The sequence below is a fragment of the Equus caballus genome, chromosome 17 (assembly GCF_041296265.1).
Source record: "Equus caballus isolate H_3958 breed thoroughbred chromosome 17, TB-T2T, whole genome shotgun sequence".
Classification (NCBI taxonomy): Eukaryota; Metazoa; Chordata; class Mammalia; order Perissodactyla; family Equidae; genus Equus; species Equus caballus.
In genome coordinates this window covers 98,051,902-98,077,905 of record NC_091700.1, presented here as the reverse complement: position 1 = coordinate 98,077,905, position 26,004 = coordinate 98,051,902, and the positions used below count along the sequence as shown (strand labels likewise).

General features: G+C 47.8%; 1 protein-coding gene across 1 annotated transcript in view; it reads left to right on the top strand.

Moving 5' to 3' along the window:
• The window catches only part of COL4A1 (collagen type IV alpha 1 chain), a 147,037-nt gene that overhangs the window by 104,309 nt on the left and 16,724 nt on the right, over positions 1-26,004 (top strand). Inside the window, exons 22-43 of the mRNA XM_023621826.2 lie at positions 2,489-2,584; positions 4,617-4,700; positions 5,258-5,328; positions 9,854-10,045; positions 10,601-10,769; positions 13,432-13,524; positions 13,613-13,717; positions 15,559-15,656; positions 17,055-17,205; positions 17,439-17,552; positions 18,271-18,438; positions 18,554-18,643; positions 19,452-19,604; positions 19,753-19,851; positions 19,959-20,048; positions 21,059-21,198; positions 21,623-21,749; positions 21,845-21,925; positions 22,439-22,537; positions 23,579-23,629; positions 24,781-24,966; positions 25,580-25,713. Of these exons, the coding sequence (XP_023477594.2) occupies positions 2,489-2,584; positions 4,617-4,700; positions 5,258-5,328; positions 9,854-10,045; positions 10,601-10,769; positions 13,432-13,524; positions 13,613-13,717; positions 15,559-15,656; positions 17,055-17,205; positions 17,439-17,552; positions 18,271-18,438; positions 18,554-18,643; positions 19,452-19,604; positions 19,753-19,851; positions 19,959-20,048; positions 21,059-21,198; positions 21,623-21,749; positions 21,845-21,925; positions 22,439-22,537; positions 23,579-23,629; positions 24,781-24,966; positions 25,580-25,713 (2,591 nt within the window). The remainder of the gene's footprint in view (positions 1-2,488; positions 2,585-4,616; positions 4,701-5,257; positions 5,329-9,853; positions 10,046-10,600; positions 10,770-13,431; positions 13,525-13,612; positions 13,718-15,558; positions 15,657-17,054; positions 17,206-17,438; positions 17,553-18,270; positions 18,439-18,553; positions 18,644-19,451; positions 19,605-19,752; positions 19,852-19,958; positions 20,049-21,058; positions 21,199-21,622; positions 21,750-21,844; positions 21,926-22,438; positions 22,538-23,578; positions 23,630-24,780; positions 24,967-25,579; positions 25,714-26,004) is intronic.

The window sequence follows — 26,004 nt, the reverse complement described above, 5'->3', positions numbered from 1 at the left end:
AGTTACCCATTCATTCAATAAGGATGCGTGTGCTCATAATCCACCAGGCACTGCTCTAGGATCAGTGACAAATGACAGAGCAATCTTGTGCTCCTGGGGTGTGCTCTACTGCAGGAGGACAGATATAACCCAAATGAATCAGTAAATGGTAAGGTACACAGGAGGTGACAAGAGAGGATAAGAAATAAGCAAGGAGGAGCAACAGGGAGGTCTTGGGGTGGGGTGGGTGGGCCATGGGTTGTAATTGTAAATAGAGTGATGGGCAGACGGAAGGAGAGAAAGCTGTGGGGAAATCTGGAGAACGTTTTTCTTTTGATACTTCTAATTTTGCCAGTACGGGAATATGAATGAACTTCTTATAAAGACTTGAACTTCCCACTGCTGTTAATGGAGTGGGATGTGCTAACTGAACACCTTGTAGTGTCTGCCGTCCCAGCTTTCTAGGCTGCCCTTTTGAGTCTGTGTAAATTAACTGGGTCACAATTGCAGAGTATCAAGTGATAATTTACAAATGAGATTTTTATTCAGATTTACAGTGTATGTTCAAGAGGCTACATCTTAAAACTGACGGCCACCTTGGGGCCTATCAGTAGCTCATTAACTACACACTGTGGAGATTTCCACATCCTGATTCTGCTCCTGTGTTCCTGTGCCATATGGTGGCAGCCAGCCCCAGGCCACTTGTGACTGCAGGTGCCCTCACTCAGCCACAGCATAGATGTCGAGTCTGAACTTGCATTTAGAACTCCTCAGAAGTAATCACTATATTCTTGCTTTAGACTTAAAATTATTGTAAAGTGATATTGATGAGGATATAAAGTTGCTTTCTTACCAGGGATGCGAAGGGATTCTGTTTGAGCTATGGCCCAGAGGTGTGTTCTGGAGAAGAAAAGTAATCAGTTTATTCCTGTCAATGTTCCTGAGTCTGCGTCTCCAGAGTCAGGGAGTCCGTATCCTCTTGGCTGGCAGGGCTGGGGAAGGCCAGTTCTTTACAGTCAAGGAATTTGGGGACTGCTCACGGAATCAGAAAAGTGGACTCCACCTCGTTCAAGACCCACCGGGTCAGCGAGGAGCCAGGTGGGAGTGGAGCCAGCAGGTGTGGTGGGCCTGTGACTGGGTTCCCCCCACCTCAGCCTCCTTACCGACCTGTGAGAAGCTCCTGGGGAAAAAGAAGCAACACGCAAACTAGAAACAAAGCAGGGAGCCAGCCCTGATGGCCTAGTGGTTAACGTTCAGCATGCTCCACTTTGGCAGCCCGGGCTCGATTCCCACTCGTGGAACCACACCACCCATCTGTCAGTAGCCATGCTGTGGTGGTGGCTCACACAGAAGAACTGGAGTGACTTACAACTAGGATATCCAACCGTGCATTGGGGCTTTGGGGAGAAAAAAACAGAGAGAGAGAGGAAGACTGGCAACAGATGTTAGCTCAGCGCGAATCTTTCTCTGCAAAAGAAAAAATAAAACACAGCAGGAACACTTTCTTGCTCCAACTTCAATTCCCACACACTTGAAACCAACTTTCCTCTGAGCTGTAAACAAAGTCACAAAAGAGGGAGGTTTGGGCCCTTTTTTAGGCCTTCTGGTTCACCTTTTTGAAACCTCGTGAAAAGGAGAGACAGCTGGTGAGGGAGCCGGAGAGGTGGACCCTGGCTAATGCATCCTCGCCAGGGGGCCCACAGCAGAACGTGGGGCTCAGCCTCTCTCTGTCCCAGTGAGAAGATGGTGGAGGGAGTTGCGGGCACGAGCTGTAGCTCACGCATGTTTGACTATAGTTGTCATGGATGCCCGGCAGAACCCATATGCTAATTGTTCACTCTGTCATTTTTTCCCAAAGATAGTGGAAAAGGAAATATAAACTCCATCACCATTGTGTATCCGAACTATAAAAACAATACTTTGTTTTTAATAGAACCCACAACAGATGGTGTTTGCTTTACTGCAATTCATTTTCATGCTTCTTCACATAAATGGTGCTCAGAAATGAATAGGAACAGACAATTAGAGGCATTTTCCCCTGGAACAGTCTGCGTCTCTAAAATGATGATTACTTTGCTGTAAATTTGCTTAGGGAAAGAAAAGGAATAAAGTTGTTCACGTCTCACCTTTGACTTCGCAGATGTGTAGCCATGGACAAACCACTTTTTCTGAGCCTCAATTTCTTAATCTGTAAAATAAGGATGGTGGTGTGTACCTTGTAAGATAAAAATGAAGTAGGTACAGGATGGGGCTAATGAACTGAAATGTGCTTTCGGATTATAAAACAGAAATTTTAGCAGTGAGGGCTTGTGACAGCTCTGTGTGCTAGTCAGGGTTTCCAAATTAATATGCTGGTACTGTTGAAGCAAACTAAAGCTAGATTTCTGATACTTACCAAATAGCCTCAAAGTAGTTTGGTTTTATAATAGAGGTTGAATTAAGAGAGGGGGAAAATACCCAGCTTCAGTTTGGTGGGAGTGATCCTGTAACTTTTAAAAATCCATTTCAGATGGAATTGTGGAGTGCCAGCCTGGACCACCCGGGGATCAGGGTCCTCCTGGAATTCCGGGGCAGCCGGGATTGACCGGGGAAGTCGGAGAAAAAGGTAAGAGATTTTAGTTTTTTAAAAAATGATGATTGTGCTTAGGTTACGGTATATCTCTACACTCCTCTGGCTTTGGGTGGGCGTGGGCGTGTTCTTCCTTTGCCTGCAGCTCCCCTCAAAGTCCCTTCCTAGGACGTGTCTTCCTGCAGCTCTGCTGAGATTGTCCTGTTGGAGGGCGTTTGAGGGAGAGCTGTCCCCTGGGAGGCAGAGGGGAGCCTGGCCCTAGAGTCAGAGTTGCAGCTCTTTACCCTCTCCATAGCCCGCAGATTAAACTCGGAGAGTGATATCTTATCTCAACCTTTCATTTCAAAGTTTGAGAGTCCTGTTCTCTAGGAACGCACGTCTTTCCTTTAAGCCCCATCACACAGGCGTACGGAGAACACTTGCCGCTGCTCCAAGCCGCGTTCCCATAACCAGAGTGCAGATCTGCTGCTGGGTCAGCTGAGCCCACCCTTGGCGCTCAGTTCCCCCTTTCGTCTTTTCACGTTTGCTGTAACACAAACACAGGACACCTCGTAATCCCGTTACAAGCTTGGAACCAGAGTGGATTATCACTGCGTGAACAGGCGTGTCTTAGACTGTAATAAACACGGGATATTCCAATATTTATGTCTGTTAATACCCAGAGAGTAGAACAAATAGGCAGCCGCTCTCTGAAATCAACCCCACTGTGCACTGTTTCTGGCTTTGGATTGCTAAGAAGTTTTACTCTTCAGAAGTCTACCACACAGATGCCTCCTGGCATACAGTTTCAGCTAGCATCTTAGAATGCTGACAGCCACAGAGGTTGCACAACTCGGATGGAAGTGGTCCTGGAAGTCATGGCGGGGGTGTCACCAATCAGCCTTTTTTTAAGGAATCTCTGGTCACCAGATGCTTAGTACTTTCTGACATGAGCTGTTCCGTGTCATGAGAGTCTGTGGTCAGCAGGTTCTTTGTACTGAGGTCTTGTTTATTCATCCCCCAAATCCTAGGAGAAGCCTCTTTCTTCCTGTGTCTTCATCTCCCGCTGCAGAGCTGTCAGCCTGCCCAGATGGCAGCGTTGGTGTCTCCCCGCTCACTTCTAGCCTGTGAGCAGAGACAGCCACAGCATCCAAGGGCACCCAGAACTTAGCTGGCTTGTTGGCTGACTTGCACTGTATCTCTCCCACTGGTGGGCCCCTGTTCTGCCCCCGGGAAGAACGCAGAATGAAGCGGTGTGCCTGGCCCACACTTCAGGGACGCAGGCTGCCTGCGTTGGTCCTGTTTCCCTTCCTAACCATGGGGACTGCTGGGATGAGGCTGCAATGGCAGTGCCTGGGCCTGGGGACGCCAGTCAGGATGGGGGCAAAGCTGATGTGGACCAGCCTGTCTGGCTTCCCACACGGCTCCCCACGTGCACTCTACTCTGTGCTAGGCCTCATTTGTGCTTATAAACCTAGACATTTTAAGGTTTAGGACACAGATATATCTAAGACACCATGCACACTTTTAGCTTCGTTTGAAAATCAAGACATAAGGTGTTAGAATTTCCAAAGAAAGGCATTTTTCTGTGCTACGGTCTCTCTCCTCCTCCTCCTTGGTGTCAGGTCAGATGTTTGTTCTTGCTTTCGTGGCTTCTTATGTCCAGGGATCATCTATCAGCCCGTAACATGGGTTTAGTCCAGGAGCTGTATGTGAAGTTTGCTAACAAATGCTAAATCAAAGAGAAAAAGGAAGGGAAGTTTTAGAGTTAGAAACAAACTTGTACCGGTCAGATCTTTTCAGGTTGATGGCAAGATTGAGTTCTGGGTCACTTTTTAGTGGGGCAGCCCCGTCCTTCTGCAGAAAGTGCCTTGTGGCTCCCTGCGAGGTGTGTGGAGGGTGGAGGGGGTGCCCAGACGGGGACACACAGTGGCTTAGCAGACAGTGATGTCTGGAGCAGGTGTTAGAGAATTGAGCTATCTCACATTTGACTACAACACCATTAACCACAACCTTCTTTGCCTTTTTTATGCTGTTGCTTTGCTGTTCATATGTTACATACAAATAACCCTATGTTTCCTTTTTTTAGGTCAAAAAGGAGAGAGTTGCCTCATCTGTGACTCAACAGGACTTCGTGGCCCCCCCGGGCCCCAGGGACCCCCTGGGGAAATAGGTAAGAACCCAGTTGTGAAAGGGGTCAGGTCAGAATTTGCTTCAAGGGGTTAGAACCTTCACAGTGTAATGTCTTACTCCATGAGAGACCTAATTTTCTGCCTTAAAAACTAGAACCTAATATTGAGAATGTTAAGCCACACTTGTAGGATTTGTCCAGTTTGTTGGAAATTATCAAATGGCCTATAAATTCATTGTCATAAAGATTTCCTAGTAAAAGGATAGCAACGTATGGTTCACTCTGTTCCACAGATTTCGTTATCTCAAAAGAAGTTAGCAGAATGTGTTGGTAAAGTCGTCCCTGGGTGTGCGGATGGGGTCCCTGTAGGCGCCCTGCTTCTGTGTCACTTGTGTGCATTTGGGGTCCCTTTTTCCTTTCTGAGCAAACCTTGGACATTTGCATTATTACTCTCTTGAAATTCTTTAAACATCATCCACTTCGTATAAATCGTGAGAAAAGATTGCACTTTTGAATCTTGAAAAAAATAAAAAGGTTTCGAGTTATTAGGAAGTGTCTTATCAACAATGTTCTGCAATTTTCCCTGTCTTTGATGAAAGGTTTCCCAGGACAGCCAGGGGCCAAGGGCGACAGAGGCTTACCTGGCAGGGATGGTCTTGAAGGATTGCCTGTAAGTAAGCATGTCTGGGTTTGTATATGCATCAGAAGTTATCACCAAGCAAAGTAACAAAGCTGTGTATTTTTGCATTTGCACATACAACTTCTGCCTTATTTGCGAGCTGGTAAAGTGTCTCTTTGTTGAGCAGTCCCCCTTGTGTCCCTGCTCTCGGATTCACCTGAGAATGAGCAGGACTGGTGATCCAGAACCCACCTCTCAGTTGCCTTTCTTGCCACGTGGTCAGCATTCAGCTGCCCCTTGCCTGTGTCCAGGTGCAGCTGAATGGTGGTGTGGCACCTTCCCTCAGGATCTCTGGGAGTTCTTGAAAGAAATGGTGCCACCAAGAGTCACCTCTCAGAAGCTCCACTGCTGTGCTGAGTCCTTTGTCTGCGTGGTCATTGCTCATCACACTGATAATCCAAAAACTTGTTAGTGAATAAGTTCCACGCCGATAGCTTCCATGGAGAGATGGAGGAAAACAGACCTGTTTCCTTCTAAAAAGTTGAAATCTTTTTTCTTCTTCTTCTTGCAGATATATATTTTGAAAATTTCCATCACCAACATCTGTTGTAAAGATGCCTTTTCAAATCTATAAATGAAATATCTTGATCACATAGACTTGAAACCTTCCAGTTAAGCACAATACCATCTTCTTAGCTTTCCTACTGTGTTTTGAAAGAAGCCATTGAATAGAAGAGAGGAGTAATAATGTGCAATATGGAAGGACATTATTTTAGTGCAAATAACCAGCTCTGTTTCTACAGCCTTTAAACCTTAGGGCACTGTCTTCCTCGTATTTCCTTTGTTCCTCTAAGCTCTGTAACACCAACCTGTTTCTACAATTCCTTTCATTCCTTTTTTTCTTTTTTCTTCTCTCTTTTGTCACAAATTGAAAGTCAAGTCTTGAGCGTTGTTCTTTTTTCATGTAGCTCTTTAACATTTGTAATTTTAAAAAATATTTCTGGAAGGTTCTATAAAGGCGGGTCAGGGCAAAAGTGAATTGAAATAGAAATGAAACAGCTGGAATTCAGCAATAATTTTCTCCTTTTGAAGTTAGATCTTGGGCTTCTGCTTTCCAGAACCTCCCCGGTGCCTGGGGAGCTAAGTTAGAAGTTAAGATTGTTTAGAATATTTCTAAATAATTTAGAAGTTCACATAGCTGGAAACCCTGACTGTGGTGGGGATCAAAGACGGAAGAACTTTGAAGGCAGCAGAAAAGGATGCTTTGACGTCTGGATGTGGGCTTTATCTACTTGGCCTTCCTGGATTCTGTCCTGCCTCAGCTCTGCCTGAAACCCAATCCAGACACCCACCCCCCAAGCCCGAAATCTAATAAAAATGGGAAAAGAGGAAGGAGGTGAGAGAGAAGGATGGTTGAGGAGAAATCATGATAAAGAAGAAAATAAAACATACAACAAAAATTCTAATCCCCATGCCTTGTCCATCTGGGGCTACTTTCTTTCTTTAGATGGGAAAAGTTTCTAAAAATTGTTTTTTGCTTAAATAATTTGAGAAGAGAGTAATTTTCCTTTTATTTGAAGCTATCTCGTAGCTCCGTGGTTTAACTAGCTCAAAAATGTGGTCCTCTTATTTTGAATTTGGTTAGAGGCTAAAAGAGGTACCCAAGAACCTGTGGGACATATTGGAAAGTAGATTAAAATGAGAAAGTGATGAAATGCTCTCCTTTTTCGTTTGATTTAGAAGGCATTTCTGTGACACATCCTTCTGAAAGCCAAGTGTTTGATTTTGGGAAAGGAGGACAGATCAAAAGAGGTTGGCTCCTAACTGAGATGATGAAGCCGAAATTGACCCGAGCAGGTTTCCTGGTCATTGGAAGGGATAATTGAAACGAGCTCCTCCTGACAGTTCCCACCGAGGCCCCCCTTTCAGAAGCAGAGGACGTAGTTGTTGAATCTTCTCTGATTTATGTAGCCAGTGCTAAATGTTCAAGGCAGTATTTGATTCCCCAATGTTTATTTTAAGGGATGTGGATCAAAGGACCTTAGAACTGCCTAGAATTAAGAAGTTCTGTGGCAAAGAAACTGCATGAGAGGTCCTAGGGTCATAAATGTCACTTTTCAAAAAAAATCTAGATTTCTCCCTTAAATAGAATGATAGCTGACAAGGTCATCATTATTAAAATAAAGAATTATATTCTCTCACCCTATGCTCATGGTATTGGAAAACTTTATATTTCTAGGTTGTGAATAATCACTATAAGATAAGGTAATGATGCTTCCAAGTTGAGAAAAATATACATTGGTTAAAATTTCTTACGTTGGTGCTTATTTTTTGTTGGTGAATATTGCCAGTTCAGCATACACTTCCCACAGCGTCTCCTTGGTTGCAGACGTTCAGGACACAAAGTTAGAGAGCCTTGGTCCTGCCCCCAAAGCCCTGAAGACGAGTGGAGAGACAGATGTGTGAGCAAATGTTCCCAGTAAAGCAAAGCAGATTCTCTAATGAGGACCATACACTGCCCTGTGGAGACACGGGAGAAGGCAGCCCATACCCATCAGGAGAGGCTTCTGGAGGCGTCTGAGTTTAGCTGGGATTTAAGGATGCATAGGAGCTAATAGTAACGTGAGAGAAAAAACTACAAAAGACCACAACACCTTTCAACAAAGTAATGAATTTTCCATGACACTCTGCTAAACTTTCTGGCAGGTGGCTGGTGAAAATAATGTGTTGCCGTTCTAGGGACTAGAGCAAATAGAGTGGGCATCTTCTGCCTTTCCGGAGTAGAGCTAAGTGAAGTGTCCTCTGTTATCAGGGGCACCTCCAGCTCTGACCAGCTGTATCGTCCAGGAGAACTTTCTGCTGTGATAGAAAGGTCCTATGTCTGTGCTGTCCAATTTGGTAGCCACTGGCCAGTGGTGGCTATTGAGTCCTCAAAGTGTGGCTAGTGTGACCAAGGAGATGAAGTTTTAATGTGATTTAATTTACATTTTTAAATAGCTTTGGGCAGTGCAGACTTGGTGCTGCCTCTCCAGGCTCCTGGAAGTGCAGTGGATAGCTTTGGTTGTGCATCTGAGAAGGTGTAGCCGTGCCTTCTTGGGCGCAGGAAGAGCAGCTGCGCCACTTCCATAGGCAGCGTTGTGTCAGGTCTCAGGAAGCAATATGGGCAGGAGCATAAGTCAGCCCATTGGGATTAGTCCCGAATTTGCCGTTTGTTTGACTTCGAACAGACGTCTGCACCACTGTGAGCCTCATCTTGACATTTGTGTGATAGGCAGCTTTTCGCAGATAACACCTAATCTTTAGCTTTCATGTGTTGTGAGAACAAAGTGCAGGCTTTGCAGCCAGGAGTAAGCACTGTCTGGCTGCATCATCTTGGATATATCACCGAGTATTAGCTCGGAGTACTAGCTCCCTCATCAGCTAAGCGGTGCTTTGAGTGATTTCTCTCCAGAGCTGGGGTAAGATTCAGAGTGATCTACTGGGGGTTGAGACAGAGTCGGCAGGTGATGAATGTAGCTATTTCTTACATCTAAAGATTGTATGCATTGTGACCTGTCCCTTGTCTTCCAACTCCTTCCTTTGAGAAGTGTGCATCTCACATACACATGGAGGTGTGTGTATGCCTGTGAGTCACGGATATCCAAGAGCTGCTTGAGGGGTTTATGAGAAGAGATTCAAATTAAATGAATTGTCCAAGAGCTTAAATTCCTCCAAGTCAGCAGGGAGGCTGAAGAGATTGCTTTCTCAGGCCTAAGAGAACAAGTAATTGAGACAATTCTTTGAAACCTTTGCTGTTTTCCTTGTGAACCCCAACTCTCAGAGTGGCTGGAGGAGAAACTATCTGTGGATACGGGCATTCCTTGAAGATACAACTTTCTGGGAACAGAAAAATGTTTTAGAGTGTGTCTCTTGGGAAAGTCAAATCTAGTCGGCCAACTACTCAAAATAGCAATTCTAGAGCTGACCCAGTGCTCACTTCCTCTCTCCAGTTCTTCTAGAGTTGCCCTCTCCCTGGTGCCTTGGAAATCCTTATCTTTTCTGGAATTTGGGGTGTGAGCATAAATGGAAACCTGTGCAATTTCAGTAATGACCAGACTTAGAGAAAACCTGGCTGTTCCCAGCCTCATTGATACTTCACCCACCATCTGCACCCAGAGCCATTTCTCTAGTTCCTAGGCCCAGGAGGTCACACGTTCAGCACCTTCCAACAGTTGCTAAAATGTTCTTGTGAACGTTTAATGATTGTAAGGATCAAAAAAGTTACCTAGGGACAGTCTATGAGCTGGGTGCCCAGTACCACAGTCACTCCCTCGGCCCTATGCCAGCCTGTGTTTGGAATACCCAATAAAGATGTGTTTAAAGTGTTTTTAAGAGAAACACAAGAAGTGAGGTCATAACAGGGTTTTGTTGCAGAGCTATTGGCTTGCTCCTAGAAAGTGAATGAGGAGATCGAAACACATTACCAGTTTTCAGGGAGGTGGCTTTTTTGATTTTGTTGTTGACTGTATAACCAGTCATGCTGGTTCCTTCTGTGGATGGATGTCTTCAGTGGTGTCATAAGGCTTTGTTCTTGTAGGGCCCACAAGGTGCACCCGGGCTGATGGGCCAGCCAGGAGCCAAGGGAGAGCCTGGTGAGATTTACTTTGACATTCGACTCAAAGGTGACAAAGGAGACCCAGGTTTTCCAGGACAATCCGGTATGCCAGGCAGAGCAGGATCTCCCGGAAGAGATGGCCATCCAGGTCTGCCCGGCCCCAAAGGCTCTCCGGTATGTGTTTTTCCAGAGTTTGAACGTGCTCTTTATGAATGGATATGTGAAGAATGAAGACATGAATAATTTATATTATTAATGTATTTTCACTTGAATGGTGATTGTCATAAATGAACATGTTTCATGGTTCATAAGAAAACTTAAGTCTATAAATATTGGTGTTGATGGTGTTGATTTGAATAATTAGATGATAACAGATCAGTGTCTTCTGGGGGAACTGAAAAGACTTCCAGATGTCCGCTGGGAGGTGAAATTTAAAGTTAGTGGCATTCAGGTCATCGTTTAAAAGAAGATTCCAGACATAAATACCTTACTCTTTGAAGTGTCTCTGTATGCAGGGTGAGGGAGGGAGGGCGATTGCTCAGATTATGGAAGAGAATGCTGGTTTCATTTATTAACTAGAGGTTGACCTTTGTGGAAGGGTTGAGGTAAATAAATAGCATCAGCCATTAAACTCTGGTACTTATTTACTACAGATGGTGGAAAAATGTGACATGGACGGGAGTGTTGGTATGTCTGCTGATAACATTTCCTTTTCTCTTTTCGCTTCAGGGTTCAGTAGGATTAAAAGGAGAACGTGGCCCCCCTGGAGGCGTTGGATTTCCCGGCAGTCGTGGTGACATTGGCCCTCCTGGGCCCCCAGGGTTTGGCCCTATTGGCCCCATTGGTGACAAAGGACAAGCGGGCTTTCCGGGAAGCCCTGGATCCCCCGGCCTGCCAGGTGAGGCCTGAGGACCCCAGGTGCACGAGAGCCTGGGCTCAGCGATGTGGGGACATGGGTGTGGTTCCAGTTCTTCCAGGCAGAGGGGCATGACCTGGGCAGGTCCTTCTTTGGCCTCTCTGTACCTCCATTTGTTTATATACGAGATGGGCTGGGTATTGTGTAGGATCTGGCCGAAAAGAGTTTGAGTTTACAGATGATTTTCCTTATAATAAGTATATAGTGTATGGCAGCTAAATTCAGCCTTTCGTCTGGAAGTGCTACCAACATGAGCCCTTTTTTCCCTCTTCGCCTGCATATTTTCTGTGTTTCTCCGATGTGCAGGCCATTTTGGCTTCTGTATATCCTCAGCAATGTGGTCTCCACCTCTTCCCTGATATGCCCATGCCTGTTGATTAATTCCTTTGGGCACATCATGAGAAGGCAGGATCCTTTGGAAAGGATTCTTTGGAAAGGGTAGAAGGCAGCAGGAAAAGAGGAAGACCAAGAATGAGATGGATTGGCTCCATAAAGGAGGCCATAGGCCTGAGTCTACAGGAGCTGAGTGGGGCTGCTGAGGACAGGATATTGTGGACGTCACTCATTCATAGAGTTGCCAGGAATTGGAGTTGACTTGATGGCATGTAACAACAATTGACTAATTCTATATCAGTTTCAACTTCATTATTGCTATTTAATTCCATGTTGGTTTCAATCATTTGCTGACTTTTTTTATGTGATTCCGTGATTTTATGTGATTCTATTGGGACTGCTGTGCTTAGTGGTGACCAGAGGGTGATAAACAAGACAGGCGCCCTGCCCTCCTGGAGCTCACTGACTGTCCAGGGTTTGGCAGAGAACGTGGAGAAAGGACTGCATGAGGCTTCTCATGGACATTCTCTGCTGCATCCTCACAGCTTGCTTATTATCAAGGACAAGAGTGAAAAAGGGGTAGCCCCAGGCCTTGCACACAGTAGGCTCTCAATAATTTCTTAGTTGAACATGACTCAGGGTAGAAATGAACCCTCATATTGCTCTCTAGAAAATACTGGAATGAGAAGACTGGAGGCTAAGAATGGCTTGGGCGTAGAGGAGGAAAGGAAGGGTTCTTTACTAAGAAATGTTTTAAAAGTTGTAAAAATGATGAAAGGACTTTGGGTGATTAAAACTGTGTGACTAGTAAACCTTGAAAAATGTAATCACTAAGTAGCTGGACAATCAAAATATCCAACAGGAACTATGTAGAGTAATTACGCTGTGACCTTCTTACTCACTAAGTTACCGATTCTGTCACTTGCCATGTATCTAGCTTGAGTTTATCAGTCCCTGTACCCATTGGGCACTATTATTTCTTTATCAAGACATAGTGTAAAGTTCATAAGCACTTTAAAGAGGAAATGTTAGCCAGTCTTTGATGGAAGTCCAAGAATAGCATCCTAATGTAACTGTTAATGTCATTCTCATTGTTTGTATAATTATTGGTTACTTAGCACCAAGTTATGACCCCATTGATAATTCTTCTTTGCTTAGCAGGGATCCCAGAAATGTCTCTTTTATGGCTCCTTTGGAGACAGGGAAATACTGGGGTTGGACTTAGAAAGACCCCCAGTCTTGGAAAAGGGACCTCTGATCACTTGCCCCATAGCTCCTGATTCCAAAATCAACATAACAAGCGTTCTTTGTGTTTGTGGAATCTGAAAATTTGTAAGGCTATGAAAAGGAATCAGATTTTCTTCTTGGCCAGTTGGGGCACATACAGATACATCCTGGCAGGACAGAGAAGAAGGTTCCTGAAGAGGGTGTTGACAGCACTGTTGATCCACATTCCGTAGAGTTCCTTGGCCAACCAGACCCAATTGGCTTTTGGATTAGAAACCCAACCTTCTTTGATATGCCAGAGCTGTGTTTACTCTGGTGATCATAAAAGCCTCATTCTCAGAGGTGGAACTAATAGCAAATATGTGCTGGGGTCAGTTGCTTGGTTTTTCCCACAGTCTATCGCTAAAGAGTGTGTTGACTGTCGTTGGGAGGCCCTGCGCAACTTGAAACCTTTTAAGATATGTGAAGAGTCAGTGCACACATTCTTGGAGTGAGCCCTTTGGTGCTTTCTTAACAGCTAACTCCTGACACCCAGTGGATCTCGTAGGCATGAACACCAGGGAGCTGGGCCTGCACCTCCCGGGGCAGAGACAAGTGGTGGTTTTCCTGTGCTGCTCCAGATGCCACCAAACTACCCAGCCCCACCGTTAGGGATAATGCACAGTCATGCACTTAGTATACCCTGAAGATAATTTACCATTGATGAAAATAATTTAGGTTGGCCTCAAAGCAACTCAGAATTAGTACTATCTGAGAAATTGAGAGAGAACAGTACAAGTGTTTTAACTTTTTGAGATAGGCTAATTAAGAAATTACCTAGGGCTATCTCCCATTTTGTTATTATAGATTTTTCAGCTTTTTGTGACTTTTATTTTGGACTCTTCAGGAATTCTTGTGTTAAACAAACATCTAGGTTGTTTTGGAGATAAATTTTGGGGAGAGGAGGATCACTCTGTGGAAGATTCTGGAAAAGTCGAGGGAAGAAATGGAAGCCTGCAGACAGAGGCTTCTCTCCAGGTGTACAACGTGGACTCAGAGGACCTGATGCGGTGGCTCACACACGATGTCCTTGCTCTTTTCCCAGGTCCCAAGGGTGAAGCAGGAAAAGTCGTGCCCTTACCTGGTCCTCCTGGAGCAGAAGGACTTCCGGGGTCCCCAGGTTTCCAAGGCCCCCAAGGTACGTTGAAGGTTCTAGTTCACCTGGAGATATAATGGGAACATGCTCATGTTTTTCTCATATTGACCACTGGTCTTTCTTACAACAGGTGACCGAGGTTTTCCTGGAACCCCAGGAAGGCCGGGCCTCCCAGGAGAGAAGGGTGCTGTTGGCCAGCCCGGGATTGGGTTTCCAGGCCCTCCTGGCCCCAAAGGTAAACTGGCAAGATGAGCCCAAACATGAGTGGGGCCGTTGCTCTGGCCGGCCTGGCTGGTCAGCAGCAAAGGTCGTGGTCTCTTCATTCATCCTCATGTCAATTGTGAGAAAAAGAGGCAATGGACGTAACCATGCTCTATGACTTAGTGACCGTGCAATTAGTGGGGGCCCCAGAATCTGCACAGTGGGGGACAGCAATTTCAGTCCCCAAGGCGACAGGAGAAATGGCGCCTCCCTGTAGAGTGGTTTGGGTGGGAAGGAGTTGGGACATGAGGACCCAGAAGCTGCCCAGGGAGCTGGCAGATGCTGCATTTGCTTAAGACCCTCCCTTGAATGGGCTCCCTCTCATAGAGCCCACCGGGACCTACGCCATGCTGGGTTTGCAAGTCAGAGGGTAGCTGCAGGGGAATAGGAAGAGGGGCTCTGCTCTTGGGGGAAGAAGCCCCCACGCTACGGGGCTGGAATCCCCATTGGGTGCTGATGTTTTAGAACCAGTACTTCTTTCTGAAAGTTGTAAGGTCAGGAGGAATTTCACCCTTTTTGTAGCTTTTTTTAGGTTTACCAGTCCTTCAGGTAGAGCTTAATGTGTAGACTTGCCATATGGACCTCGGTCCAGGACTGAGAAGGCACTGAGAGCCACAAGGGGCGTGTCTCTCCCATTTGGGCCAGCATCCTGACCCCAGTTTTACTGGCCTTCTGGCCAAACTTAGCTAAAGACTTCTCCAGTCTCCTGACCGCTTGTTTGGAGGCCCCGTGTCACGCTCCTCTCACGGTTACAGGCCTTCACGTGTGGGGGACAGGAGACAGCAGGCTGTTTCCACCAGGAGCCACATAATACCTACCCTTGCACGTGGCCATTTCTGTCTTAAAGGGCAGCATGCCCTGGGTGCCCCTCCAGGCTCACGGGGAACGATGCTACGGCCTTCTGCGTGTTCATGAAGCACTGTAGTCCCTGTGAGAACCGGACCGTTGCCATCGTGACGGGTAGAATTTAGCTGCCAAAGGTCTCCTTAGTTAGAGGTCCTTTGCCCACATTGCAGGAACCTGCTTGGAGATGTGGGCACTGGTGGGCCATCAGGTCCGCCCTGTCGGGCCCCTGGCCGCAGAAGCCCCACAGCATATGCGATTTAGCTTTATGCTTCTGTAAACTTAAAAATTACCATGGGCATGGACCTCTGCAGCCCACGGGAAGGTTGAAAACCAACGGCTCTCAGACTTTGCTGTCACGTGGCCAGCTGTCAGAAAGCCCATCAGAGCCTCTGAGGTTGGGACCCTGCCAGTCCTTAAATGTCCCCACCTGCCTCCAATGTGGAGCAGCCACGTTTGAGAACCAGTGGTCTAACGCGGCGCTTCTCAAACTTTACTGTGTCCACGAACCACGAGGGGTCTTGATAAAGGGGGATCTGCCTCCATAGATCTGGGCTGGGTTTCTGACCAAGTGACGGTGATGCTCCCCACACGGCTGCACTTGCATAGCAAGAGTCAAAGGGCCATTGTTAGTCTGCAAACGCCAAGGTGTGCGTGTTTGTTTTGTTTCGGGGGAGTGGGGCAGGACAGAAGAGGTCAAAGGGAGTAGAAGAAGAGGAAGGGAGGGGGACAGGTGGAGGGAGAAAGAAGAAGGGGCTGCAGGCACTGCCGGTGCTGCCCGAGCTGCCCCGCTGGCCCTGGTGGCACCTCCATACCAGGTTGGTCTCATGCTGCCTCTTAGACCCGCCTCGATAGGGCTTCCGTGCTACAGCCCTCTCAGATCAGTTCAGTCCATTTGGGCAAGTACAAAAGAAGTGAAGAAAGTGGGGAATAGCATCGTTATGTTAATGATTTTTTTGTTCTTCAAAACAGGTGTTGATGGCTTACCTGGAGATGTGGGACCTCCTGGGAATCCGGGTCGCCAAGGATTTAGTGGCCTACCTGGCTCTCCAGGTGTGCCAGGCCAAAAGGTGGGCACTGAGCGTTCTCTGGATTGCTGTTGCCCTATCCTTGTTATTAATTGGACACATAAAATGTGGGTTATTAATCTCACAGGATTTGCTGGACGAGCATAGTTTTCTTTTTTGTTTTTTTTTTTGATGAAATAGCGTAGAATAGAAAATACCAGAGTTTGTAGCACGTGGTGGTGAATGTTTTGGGGAGAATCATTTGTTCCAGCTTTATGAGGATACTCTTGCCTCTGTGTACTGGATCTCAGTATACAATGTGTGTCTTCTTGTGGTGGCAAAAGAAAGCCATTTGAAAGTCACTGTACTAAAATATGTCATAGCCACCCGGACGGGTCCCGTGTAGGTTTCTCAGCCTCAGCATCATTGACATTCTGGTTGAGGAATGCTTTGTGGTGAGGGCTGCCCCAAACATTGTTGGATCTTTGGCCTCTATCCACAGATACCAGAGGAGCCCCCTATACCCACCACCAGTTGTGACAACCAGAAATATCCGTGGACATTACCAAATGTCACCCCAGGGGGCAAAATGGCTCTGGTTGGGGACCCCTGGGCTAGTGTGACTGCAGGACCCACCTTGCCCTCACATATTCCCCTGCCACTTGCTAATACTTGAAATTTCACTCAGCAAGTGTAGGTGAGCGTTGGTTAGATCCTCTCCTTAGTATAAAGAAGGGAAGGGAAATTGCCAGAGGGTGTGGGTCCTAAATGGAAGAAGGGGCCAAGGGCAATAGATACGCCTTGCCAAGGACAGAACCGGGTTGGCCTGTTCCCTCCCAGGGGGTTGGGTGACCTAACGTCCGCCTGTTGCTCCCCACGGCCCACAGCCGTGCCTCAACTGGGGCTGTTTTGAATGTACCCTCAGGCCCTCAAAATGCTTCTTTTACTTCTAGTCATCTGTGTTTGTCAAAGCCCTTTGATCATGAAACAGTTTTAAATGTTTAATTTGACACGAAAGCCTTCATTTAAACAAAAAACCAAACAAATGGTGTCCTGTTCCAGTCCTGGAACTTTCCACCTCTTAAGAAGGCATGTTAGCTGGTCACAAGTCGCATGTGGCGTTTTGTCCATTATTTAGAGTCAGCTCTTCCCAGACCGGGGGCCGCAGAGCCGAGGGGCCGGGAGACCCGGGGACATCCTGCCTCTGTGACTGTGCACGAGCTGTTCAACGAGGGGGAGTCTTGATTTTCCTCCTTTGTAAAGTGAAAATAATAAAAATCCCCTACGTTGCAGCTTGTAGTGAGACTGAGCGGTAATAATAGGCGTGAGGAAGCTTTGCAAACTGGAGGGTTGGATGGATTTTATTGTTATTAAATGTGTCGGCAGTTATCAGTTACAGTCTGCACTTGTGCTCTCGGCTTGATTAAAAACATGGCTTCTCTGTGCTTTGCGGACTTCCAGGGAGAGCCTGGTATAGGTCTGCCAGGACTCAAAGGATCGCCAGGTATTCCCGGCATTCCTGGCACTCCTGGGGAGAAGGGAAGCATCGGGGGACCAGGCATTCCCGGAGAGCATGGAGCTATCGGCCCCCCAGGCCTTCAGGGAATCAGAGGTAACTTCTTACGGCTGAATCTAGACTGTGGCATGAACTAGGTCTGTTTATTTTGTGTTCCCAGAGCACTTGTTAGGTTCTCAGTTAAAGTTTGTTGAATGAATGAGGAAAATCCTAGAAGGCTAGAGCTTATGGTTTTTGGTTGTTGTGGCTTACTGTGTGAGTGGGCAGTGTACGCTGTGAAGCATGCTGTGGTCCCTGTGTGGTTTATTCACGGTTTCCTCCCCATCCAGGTGACCCAGGACCTCCTGGATTACAAGGTCCCAAAGGAGCTCCAGGAGTTCCCGGAATAGGTCCCCCTGGAGTGATGGGTCCCCCTGGAGGACAAGGACCACCAGGGTCATCAGGTGATGCCGCATTCTTCCAGAATTATCCCTTCTCTAAATCGCACTCGTGATGAGATCGGAGCTGATGCTGGTGTCTCCATGACGGGGAGATTAGCATCTGTGAATTAAAGGGGAAAAAGTAAATTCTGTTTTGGGGAAATAGGTTCTACTGTTTGCTTAAACATAGAGTCGCAGGTGTCTTTCTTTTTCTCCCGCTGAGCTTGCTTTACTTGCCAGAGAGACAGCCCCCCTTTATTGTATATGCAATAACTTGTTCATTTAATTCACAACGATTGGTGTCTCTATCTTACCTTTCCATAGGAGGGTTAGTAAGCTGTGGGTAACTTAAAGCTAACCAAGTCCATGTCTGGAAGCTCCCTTTCCCTTTAAGAAGAATCCTAGAACGAGGGTGGGATGGTGGAGCAGGGCCAGACAGTCCGTGACACACAGTTGCAGAGAAGCTAGTCTTAGGCCCGAGGACGTCGGAGAGTGGCACTTAGAGTGGTAATTGCTGGCCACTGATGGCAGAAAGGAGGGGCTTTGTCTTGGGACATTGTCTACCGGTGACTGCCTGGGTGGCCCCAGATGCCACGATCCGAGAAGGCAGAAGCCACCCCAGCCCCCAATGTGGGCACGCTCACAGACCTTCTGTGCAGAGTCACAGTTGAGCGCAATGAGGGGCCCTGCACAGCGCCCTGCATGTTCTACTAACAGTTCTTTGTTCTTTGCCCACCATCAGGCCCTCCCGGAGTGAAAGGAGAGAAGGGTTTCCCTGGATTCCCAGGCCTGGACATGCCGGGCCCCAAAGGCGACAAAGGGACTCAGGGTCTGCCCGGCCTCACGGGGCAGTCGGGGCTGCCTGGTCTTCCCGGACAGCAGGGGACGCCCGGGCTTCCCGGGTTTCCAGGTAATGATTCGTGAACCCCTGCCCCGGATCGACAATCAGGGGACGCCATGCCTTGTCTTGTTCATGACCCTTAGCATCTGCCATCAATGTTCATGGTCCTTCCATCTGGCCACAGGTCCCAAGGGAGAGATGGGCGTCATGGGGACCCCGGGGCAGCCCGGCTCACCAGGACCAGCAGGCGTGCCAGGATTGCCGGGTGAAAAAGGTAGGGAGCTGGTAACTCCGGAAAAGTCCTTCTTGTGTTCACATCTCAATTCCTCCTTGGAAATTCTCCGATGGTTGTAGGTCATATTTCAAGAGGCAGAGGAAAGGAGTTAAGGAGATCAAGCAAGAGTCCTTCTTCCAGGAGGAGCTCATGGCGCACAGGGCCTGTGGGCTTAAAGACTGTGCTCGGCCAACAAAGCAGAGGAGACAGGTTTTCAGGTTTTCCTTATTGGCACAGTTGAGATTCTTTTCTTTCAACAGTGGAATCTTCAGTCATACAAAGGCACAGGGACTGAGTCCTTAGAATCAAAGGAGGAAACTGGGCACCTTTACAAATCTTAATTGTTATTCCTTATCTTGTCATTTGAAACTGGTCCAAAATTTTTTTTTTATAAAAAGAAATTGACTTTGAATGTGAGACGTAATAAATGGTCCTTTGTTTAGTAGAACAGGAAAAGTCCCATCCTGTTATTTTGCATAGAATTGAGGGGCACTGTGAAGAGAAGTGATAAAGATATTTAGGAAGGAGAGAAAATATAAATTATTTAAACTAATAAGCTAAGTCACATATATTAGAATTATTAGCAAGTCGTGAATTCTAGAAAATGACTTTATTAAACAGTTCCTTGACCTGGGGTCAGACTCTTCTGGGTAACTCAGACACTCTCCGTTTAATCCATTTTTGGACAGTCTGTTAGTTCTCGACACATTTACCAGTTGCTTCTACGAGCTAGAAACAGCACCGTGTTTCGTCACGGCCTTTGAGACCCTTGGCCACATCTCACCAGTGCCTTCTTTTTCCTCTGCAGGGGACCACGGCTTCCCAGGCTCCTCGGGACCCAGGGGAGACCCTGGCTTCAAGGGCGATAAAGGAGATGTCGGCCTCCCTGGCAAGCCTGGGTCCATGGATAAAGTGGACATGGGCAGCATGAAGGGAGAGAAGGGAGACCAAGGAGAAAAAGGTAACCTGGAGGAAGTCTTTAACAACGGAGATAGAACGACGTGCCTCGCCAGTTATTCAGTTCTCCACAAATAATATCAATTTTTTTGCAACAGTTTGCTTTATTTTAACCAGACATGGGTCATCATTATTTTTTCTGTGATGTGTAGGACAAATTGGACCAACTGGTGATAAAGGATCCCGGGGAGATCCTGGAACCCCAGGAGTTCCTGGAAAGGACGGCCAAGCAGGACACCCTGGGCAGCCAGGTACGGAGTGGAGTTCAGTTCGCCTCCACAACAGGCGCTCATGCTGAGGAGTGTTACCTGGAACTTTTCACGGGTGGTAACCTGTTGAGTTTTTCTCTTCATTCTAGGACCTAAAGGTGATCCAGGTGTAGGTGGAACCCCGGGTGCTCCGGGCCTTCCCGGCCCCAAAGGATCGGTCGGTGGAATGGGCCTGCCAGGTATGTTGGGTTTAGAACAGGGGGTCTTCTTTCTAGCACCTGCACCTGCGGTGCTGGTGGGGTGGCTCTGCGGAATGAGATCCGTTGTGTCTTTCGCATGAATCCACGTCTTCAATCCTGTGTGCTGTCCTGCCTGGGGCTGGATGGCATCTGGCCGACACCGTGACCAGTGCTAAAAAAAACCCTCACAATTTGATGAAATAAAACCTGGGCTGCACACCGTCACCTTTTGACTCTCTCCAAGTGATCGTCCACTTGGCTCTTATCTCCCCAGGAGATGTTTAGTTCTCCATTCAGTTTTGCCAGCACAGGATGCTCCTGCCTCTAAGGCCCCTTACAATTAGCTCAGAAGGACCATCTGGGCTCCTCGGCCTCAACCGTGTGCCGCCGGCGTTTGCTCCAGGGATGGCAGCCAGAGGGAGGCACGGGAGAGAAGGCAGAGAGCTCTGGATGCTGTGGGTGTTACTGCTTCTCACAATTCCCTAGGGAAGCAAAAATCAGGCCAGAGGCCTCCCCTCTGACTCCTCCCTAAGTCTTAACGAGGCACATTACCACTTGTTTTGAGAAAGAAACACCTTAGGCTGCTGTTTACACCTGTGTATAAGTAGGGTTGGCTGCGCACCTACATTAGGAAACCAGGTGCACACGTACCCTTGTGGCCTGCCTCCAGCCCCTCTGATTCCCTTCGATAGTGAGAGCTGATTTTAGAATAAAGGCCATATAAGCCATTTTTTATACTGTTGTGAAAGTCGGTGTATTTTCCTAAGTGGTTGATGTGTCTCTCGTCTGTCTTTGTGAGGTGACTGTCTTCAGAAGACGGGAGCGACGTTTTCCAGAGTGGCTCTGTTGTGCTTCTGTGACGGGCACTAGCCTGGCTGACTCCCACCTTGAAAAATGCGTGAATCCATGTTCTCTCACGCCATTCTGGACTGATCGTCAGGGCGCTTCTTTATTTTTAACGTTAGCACCTGCTAATCATGCATTCCAAGTTCAGTTGTTTGTGTTTCCAGGAACCCCTGGAGAGAAGGGTGTGCCTGGAATCCCCGGCCCGCAGGGCGTCCCTGGCTTACCTGGAGAGAAAGGAGCCAAAGGAGAGAAAGGGCAGGCGGGTCTCCCTGGCATTGGGATTCCGGGACGGCCCGGGGACAAGGTAACAGCATCCTGCCTGGGGACCTCCCCTCCCATCCATCCAAGCAGAAATGCTTTGTGAGAAATGTAATGAGTGTCTCAGCCCATGAGATGAATCAGAACCTAGAACAGTGCCCCCAGTTTGTCATAAGTTTCCCTCCTCCCCCTTCTCCTCGCTACCTTCCCCGGGAAGAATCGACACTGGTTGAGAGGCCCGGGGAGCAGCTGCCACGGGGAGAGAGGGAAGGCAAGAGGGACGTGGGAAGTGAAACAACAGTGGGCTCTTTTGCTCTGGGTTTCTAGTTTTCCCTCTTTTTTCAAAAGTGGACTTTGATTCTTTGGTTAGGAAGCTGGAAATGGAATTTCTGCAATGCAGTATTCATTGTACCAAAGTGTGTGCTGTTGTCCAGATATCACATTATAATGAGCCCAATTTTTACTCCCAGGGAGACCAAGGGCTGGCAGGCTTTCCGGGAACTCCTGGAGAGAAGGGCGAGAAGGGAAGTGCTGGGATCCCGGGCATGCCCGGCTCCCCAGGCCCCAAAGGCCTGCCGGGGAGCGTGGGCTATCCAGGTAGGTGCGCGGGGCCACCGCCTCAGCTTGGGGTTCAAAGATAATGAAGAAAACCTCAAACTGATGGGCGTCCCGGTATCTTGTCTTTTCTTTAGGAAGCCCTGGGTTGCCTGGAGAAAAAGGTGATAAAGGCCTCCCAGGGTTGGACGGCATCCCTGGTATCAAAGGAGAAGCAGGTAGAGACCACTTTTTAGAGCACAGCCGGGGGGCGTGGGGGGAGGAGGCCAAGGGGACATCAAGGCTTCCAGGGAGCTCCCCTCACAGACGGCGAGTTGTGGGCCCCGATGTCACTGGGTGGTCTCTGGAGGACCAGAGGCCAGTGGGCCCGCCCCTCCACTCTTCAGATGAACAGACTGAGCTGAGGCGGGCTTACGGGGTCTTTCTGAGGTCTGGCCACCAGTTAGGAACTAGAACCAAAGTCTCTGAACTGGTTTTGCAGCTGGTTCCAGTTGGTTCTAGAAATAGGTTTGTGTGTTTGGTGTGGGAGTTTGATGTACTTTCTCTCTGCTCGCACCGGCTTTTAGGGGTTGGGGCGCAGTGGTGTTGCCAGCAGCGTGGACGGTCCCTTCTGAAGGGCCGTGCTCAGGGAGGATGGTTCCCAGGGAGAATGTCGGGAAGGGAGCATGTTACACGCAGACCAGGTGCTGCGAGAGCTTCCGTGACTGACCGATGTGACCTTTCTCTCTGAGGTCTTCCTGGGAAACCTGGCCCCTCGGGCCCAGCCGGCCAGAAAGGGGAGCCTGGCAGTGATGGAATCCCGGGGTCAGCAGGAGAGAAGGGTGAACCAGGTAGGTCCGGCTCCCATCCCTTTCAGAGTGAGCATTTCCCACAGACGTACAGGCCGTGCTAAGCGACCAGAGCTGGGTACAAAGTGGCATCGACACCATACGTTTGTACGGCTGTTTAAACACCCACGTGGATAAGGGGAGCAGGCTCGGATGAGGAAAGGGTGGGGGGTCTTCATTTATTCCACAGATCCCTATGGGCACCTCCCCTGAAATGGCCTGAGCTCTCGGTGGTGAGTGAAGGAGCCACACACAAAAAGCCCAGACCACTCCTTCTCTGCCTGGCCTTTCCCCTTGGAGAAATGGTCCTGGGAATATTTGCTGCCCCTGAGTCTGCTCCTGTCACTGATGGGGGGTCGCAACTTGGGCAGAAGCGCCAGCTTCAAGCTTCGACAGTGACAGCCACATGTGGACTAATACTCATATGTAGCAAGACGCATGCACATCTGAAACAGGCTGCCCCAAGTCAGGGGAGTGGAGGGGATATCGCTGGGAAGCAGCGTCCAGGGGGTCATTGCTGTTGGTGTTGGCCTCTCTCTACAGTTCATTTTCTCGTTCTATGCACCTTATGTTTATGTCATATATTATATCACATATATATATCTCCTTCCCCCGTGTGAATCTTCCCTCATGCCCTTTACTCGTGTCTGTGGGCTCCCTGGTGTCTGCTGCCCCCGGTGTCTCTGGCTCTCCGCACCTCCCTTAGAAGAGCTGTTAGTTGGATGGTCGTCTGAGAAAAGCCATTTTGTGAGTCTCCAGACAGTGGTAGGAAATGAGTAGTCATTTGTGCAGATCATTTCTGCTAAATACTGTAATGGTTCTGAGCTGAAAGGTACTTAGGAAAAAGTACTAAATTCTATATATCCAGTCAGTAGTATCTTAGAACAACTGAAGGAATGTAATTTTACTTGCAAGGTGCAATTACTGATTCCTGTGTGTTCTGCAAGTGCTGTGTGGCATTGGCGCAGAGTTGATACTGCGCTTGTGCCTGCAGATTGCCTGTTTGAGGAGAGAGAAACATGGCTTCTTACCTTGGTCTTACAGGTCTACCCGGAAGAGGATTCCCAGGGTTTCCAGGGACCAAAGGAGAGAAAGGTAACATTTGCTGAACACATTCTTCCTTTTCAACTAACTGCTGATGCACACAGTGCCAGCAGACCAGAGCAAATGATTGCAAGGAAGCAGTCGGACGTGGGTGCTGGATGCTGGGTCTGGGACAATCTAACTGACACGTCCTACTGGCCCGTGACAAGCCACCCTATGGCACCTTGTGTCTTGGATTCCTTGCCCTGTGGAACAGCAGGGGGAGAATGCCAGGGAGGGACCCTGCCATCCTTCTTGGTGATGACCCTCTTTCTTTCCTTTTTTATTTTTTCTTAATAACCTTGAAAAAATCCTAGAATTTTGGTGTTTTATTGGCAAGTTTTGGGTAATATGTTTAAAACTAAGCATGCGATTTTCTTTTTCCTAAAAGCTCTTACTTTTAAAAAACTTCTAAAAAGTTTTTTTTCATCTATCATTGACATACAATAAACTGCACGTATTTCAAGTGTATGATTTGATAAGTCTTGATCTATGCACGTACCTGTGAAAATAACACCACATTCAAGATAGCGAACACATCTATCACCCCAAAAGTTTCCTAGGCTGCTTGGTCATCCCCACTTCTGCCCCTTGCTGCCCCCCACCCCCATCCCTAAGCAACCGTCTGCTTTCTGACATAATAGATTAGCTTGCATTTTCTAGAATTTTGTATAAATGAAACCCTACAGCATGTACGCTTTTTACTCTGACTTATTTTGCATAGCATAATTAGTTTCAGATTCATCTGTGTTGTTGCTGGTATCAGTCGTTGGTCCCTTTTTCTTGCTAAGTAGTGTTCCATAGTGCGGATATAACATAATTTGTTTATTCATCCACCTCTTGGTGGAAGAAGCCCTTAATTTTATCAGTGCAACTGCTTGCAGGCTTATCTATGCATGTATTCAAATGTCTTTGCCATAGAAAACTTCCTTTAAAAAGCATAAAGAGTGAGAGCCAGGTTCTTTGTATCTAAGCTTACTCTTCTTCATGGCCGTGGTCGGCCATGGTAGGAGTCTAGTGTGTTATTTAATAAAAAGGAGAAAAGGTACCCATCTCCAGTTGTGCCTTCCAGAAGCCCCTCCCTCCTTGTCAGTGCACTGGTGCACTGGGGTTTCTCTTCTTCCCTGCCTTTGTCATTATCTCAAACTGTTTTTATTGTTTAGGTTCAAAGGGTGACGTGGGTTTCCCAGGATTGGCTGGGAGTCCAGGAATACCTGGATCCAAAGGAGAGCCGGGGTTCTTGGGACCTCCGGGGCCACAAGGACAGCCAGGATTGCCTGGAGCTCCGGGCCACGCTGTGGAGGGGCCCAAAGGAGACCGGGGCCCACAGGGACAACCTGGCCTGCCAGGTAAGGAGGCATAACCCAAGTCAGAGCTGGAGCCACAACAGAAGGCACAAACATGCACAAGTGTAAAAGAAGTGTAAATACTTAAATTCCCAACTGAGTTCTTATTTAGAAATTTGCAGCATTTGTTACAGCTGGACGCTACTTAACACCTTGACCCTCTTGGATCTGGCCTCCATTAGGTCAATGTTTTTCTTCTGACTTTTCTGTCAAGGAATTTAGTAAAGATGACAGTAATTGGGCAGAGGCGAGAAAGGACACTACTGAGAAAGCCTGGAGCACAAATGCCACCTGTGGTGGTGTTTTAAACCAGACGCCCTCCCGGCAGGCCTCTGCCCCGCAGCCAGGGTGACCGCACTGCAGCACAGCTCCCCCGAGCAGAGGGACCACAGGGCATTTGGACGCTCCGACTGGGGTGTTTAGATCACCATTTTCTGCCCATTGAGCAGATTCTTCCTTCTAGAACCTGCCTTGATTTCTTCAGGGTTCACGCAGCTGGGTGGTGGTGTGTGTAGTTGGGGACAGTTGGGTGGCAGTGATGACAACCACAGCCAATGGCCGTTGTACATAAAATCCCCTCTAACCTCAAATGTGTGACTTCTGTGTCTCCTTTTAGGCCTTCCGGGACCCATGGGGCCGCCGGGGCTCCCCGGGCTTGATGGACTGAAAGGTGACAAAGGAAACCCAGGCTGGCCGGGGGCGCCTGGTGCCCCAGGGCCCAAGGGAGACCCAGGGTTCCAGGGCATGCCTGTAAGTTGTCTGTTTGTAGGTCCTGTTTTTGAAAAGGATCACAAAATAAGCTGTGTGTCTGTGTTTACATGTATGCATACGTGTGTGTTACCCTCCCACATCCTCTCTGGGCCAGTCCCTTCTCTCTTGCGAGTCATCAGCCATCTTTACTGGCATCAGAGTAGGCTACTCTCATAGCATTTTTTATAATCAGTTTTATGAGAACCGTTAAACGGAAATGTTCTACTACTAGAAATTTTAGTTCAATGCCTGGGTTTAAAAGTCTGTTTACAAACTTGATGCAAAAAGCAA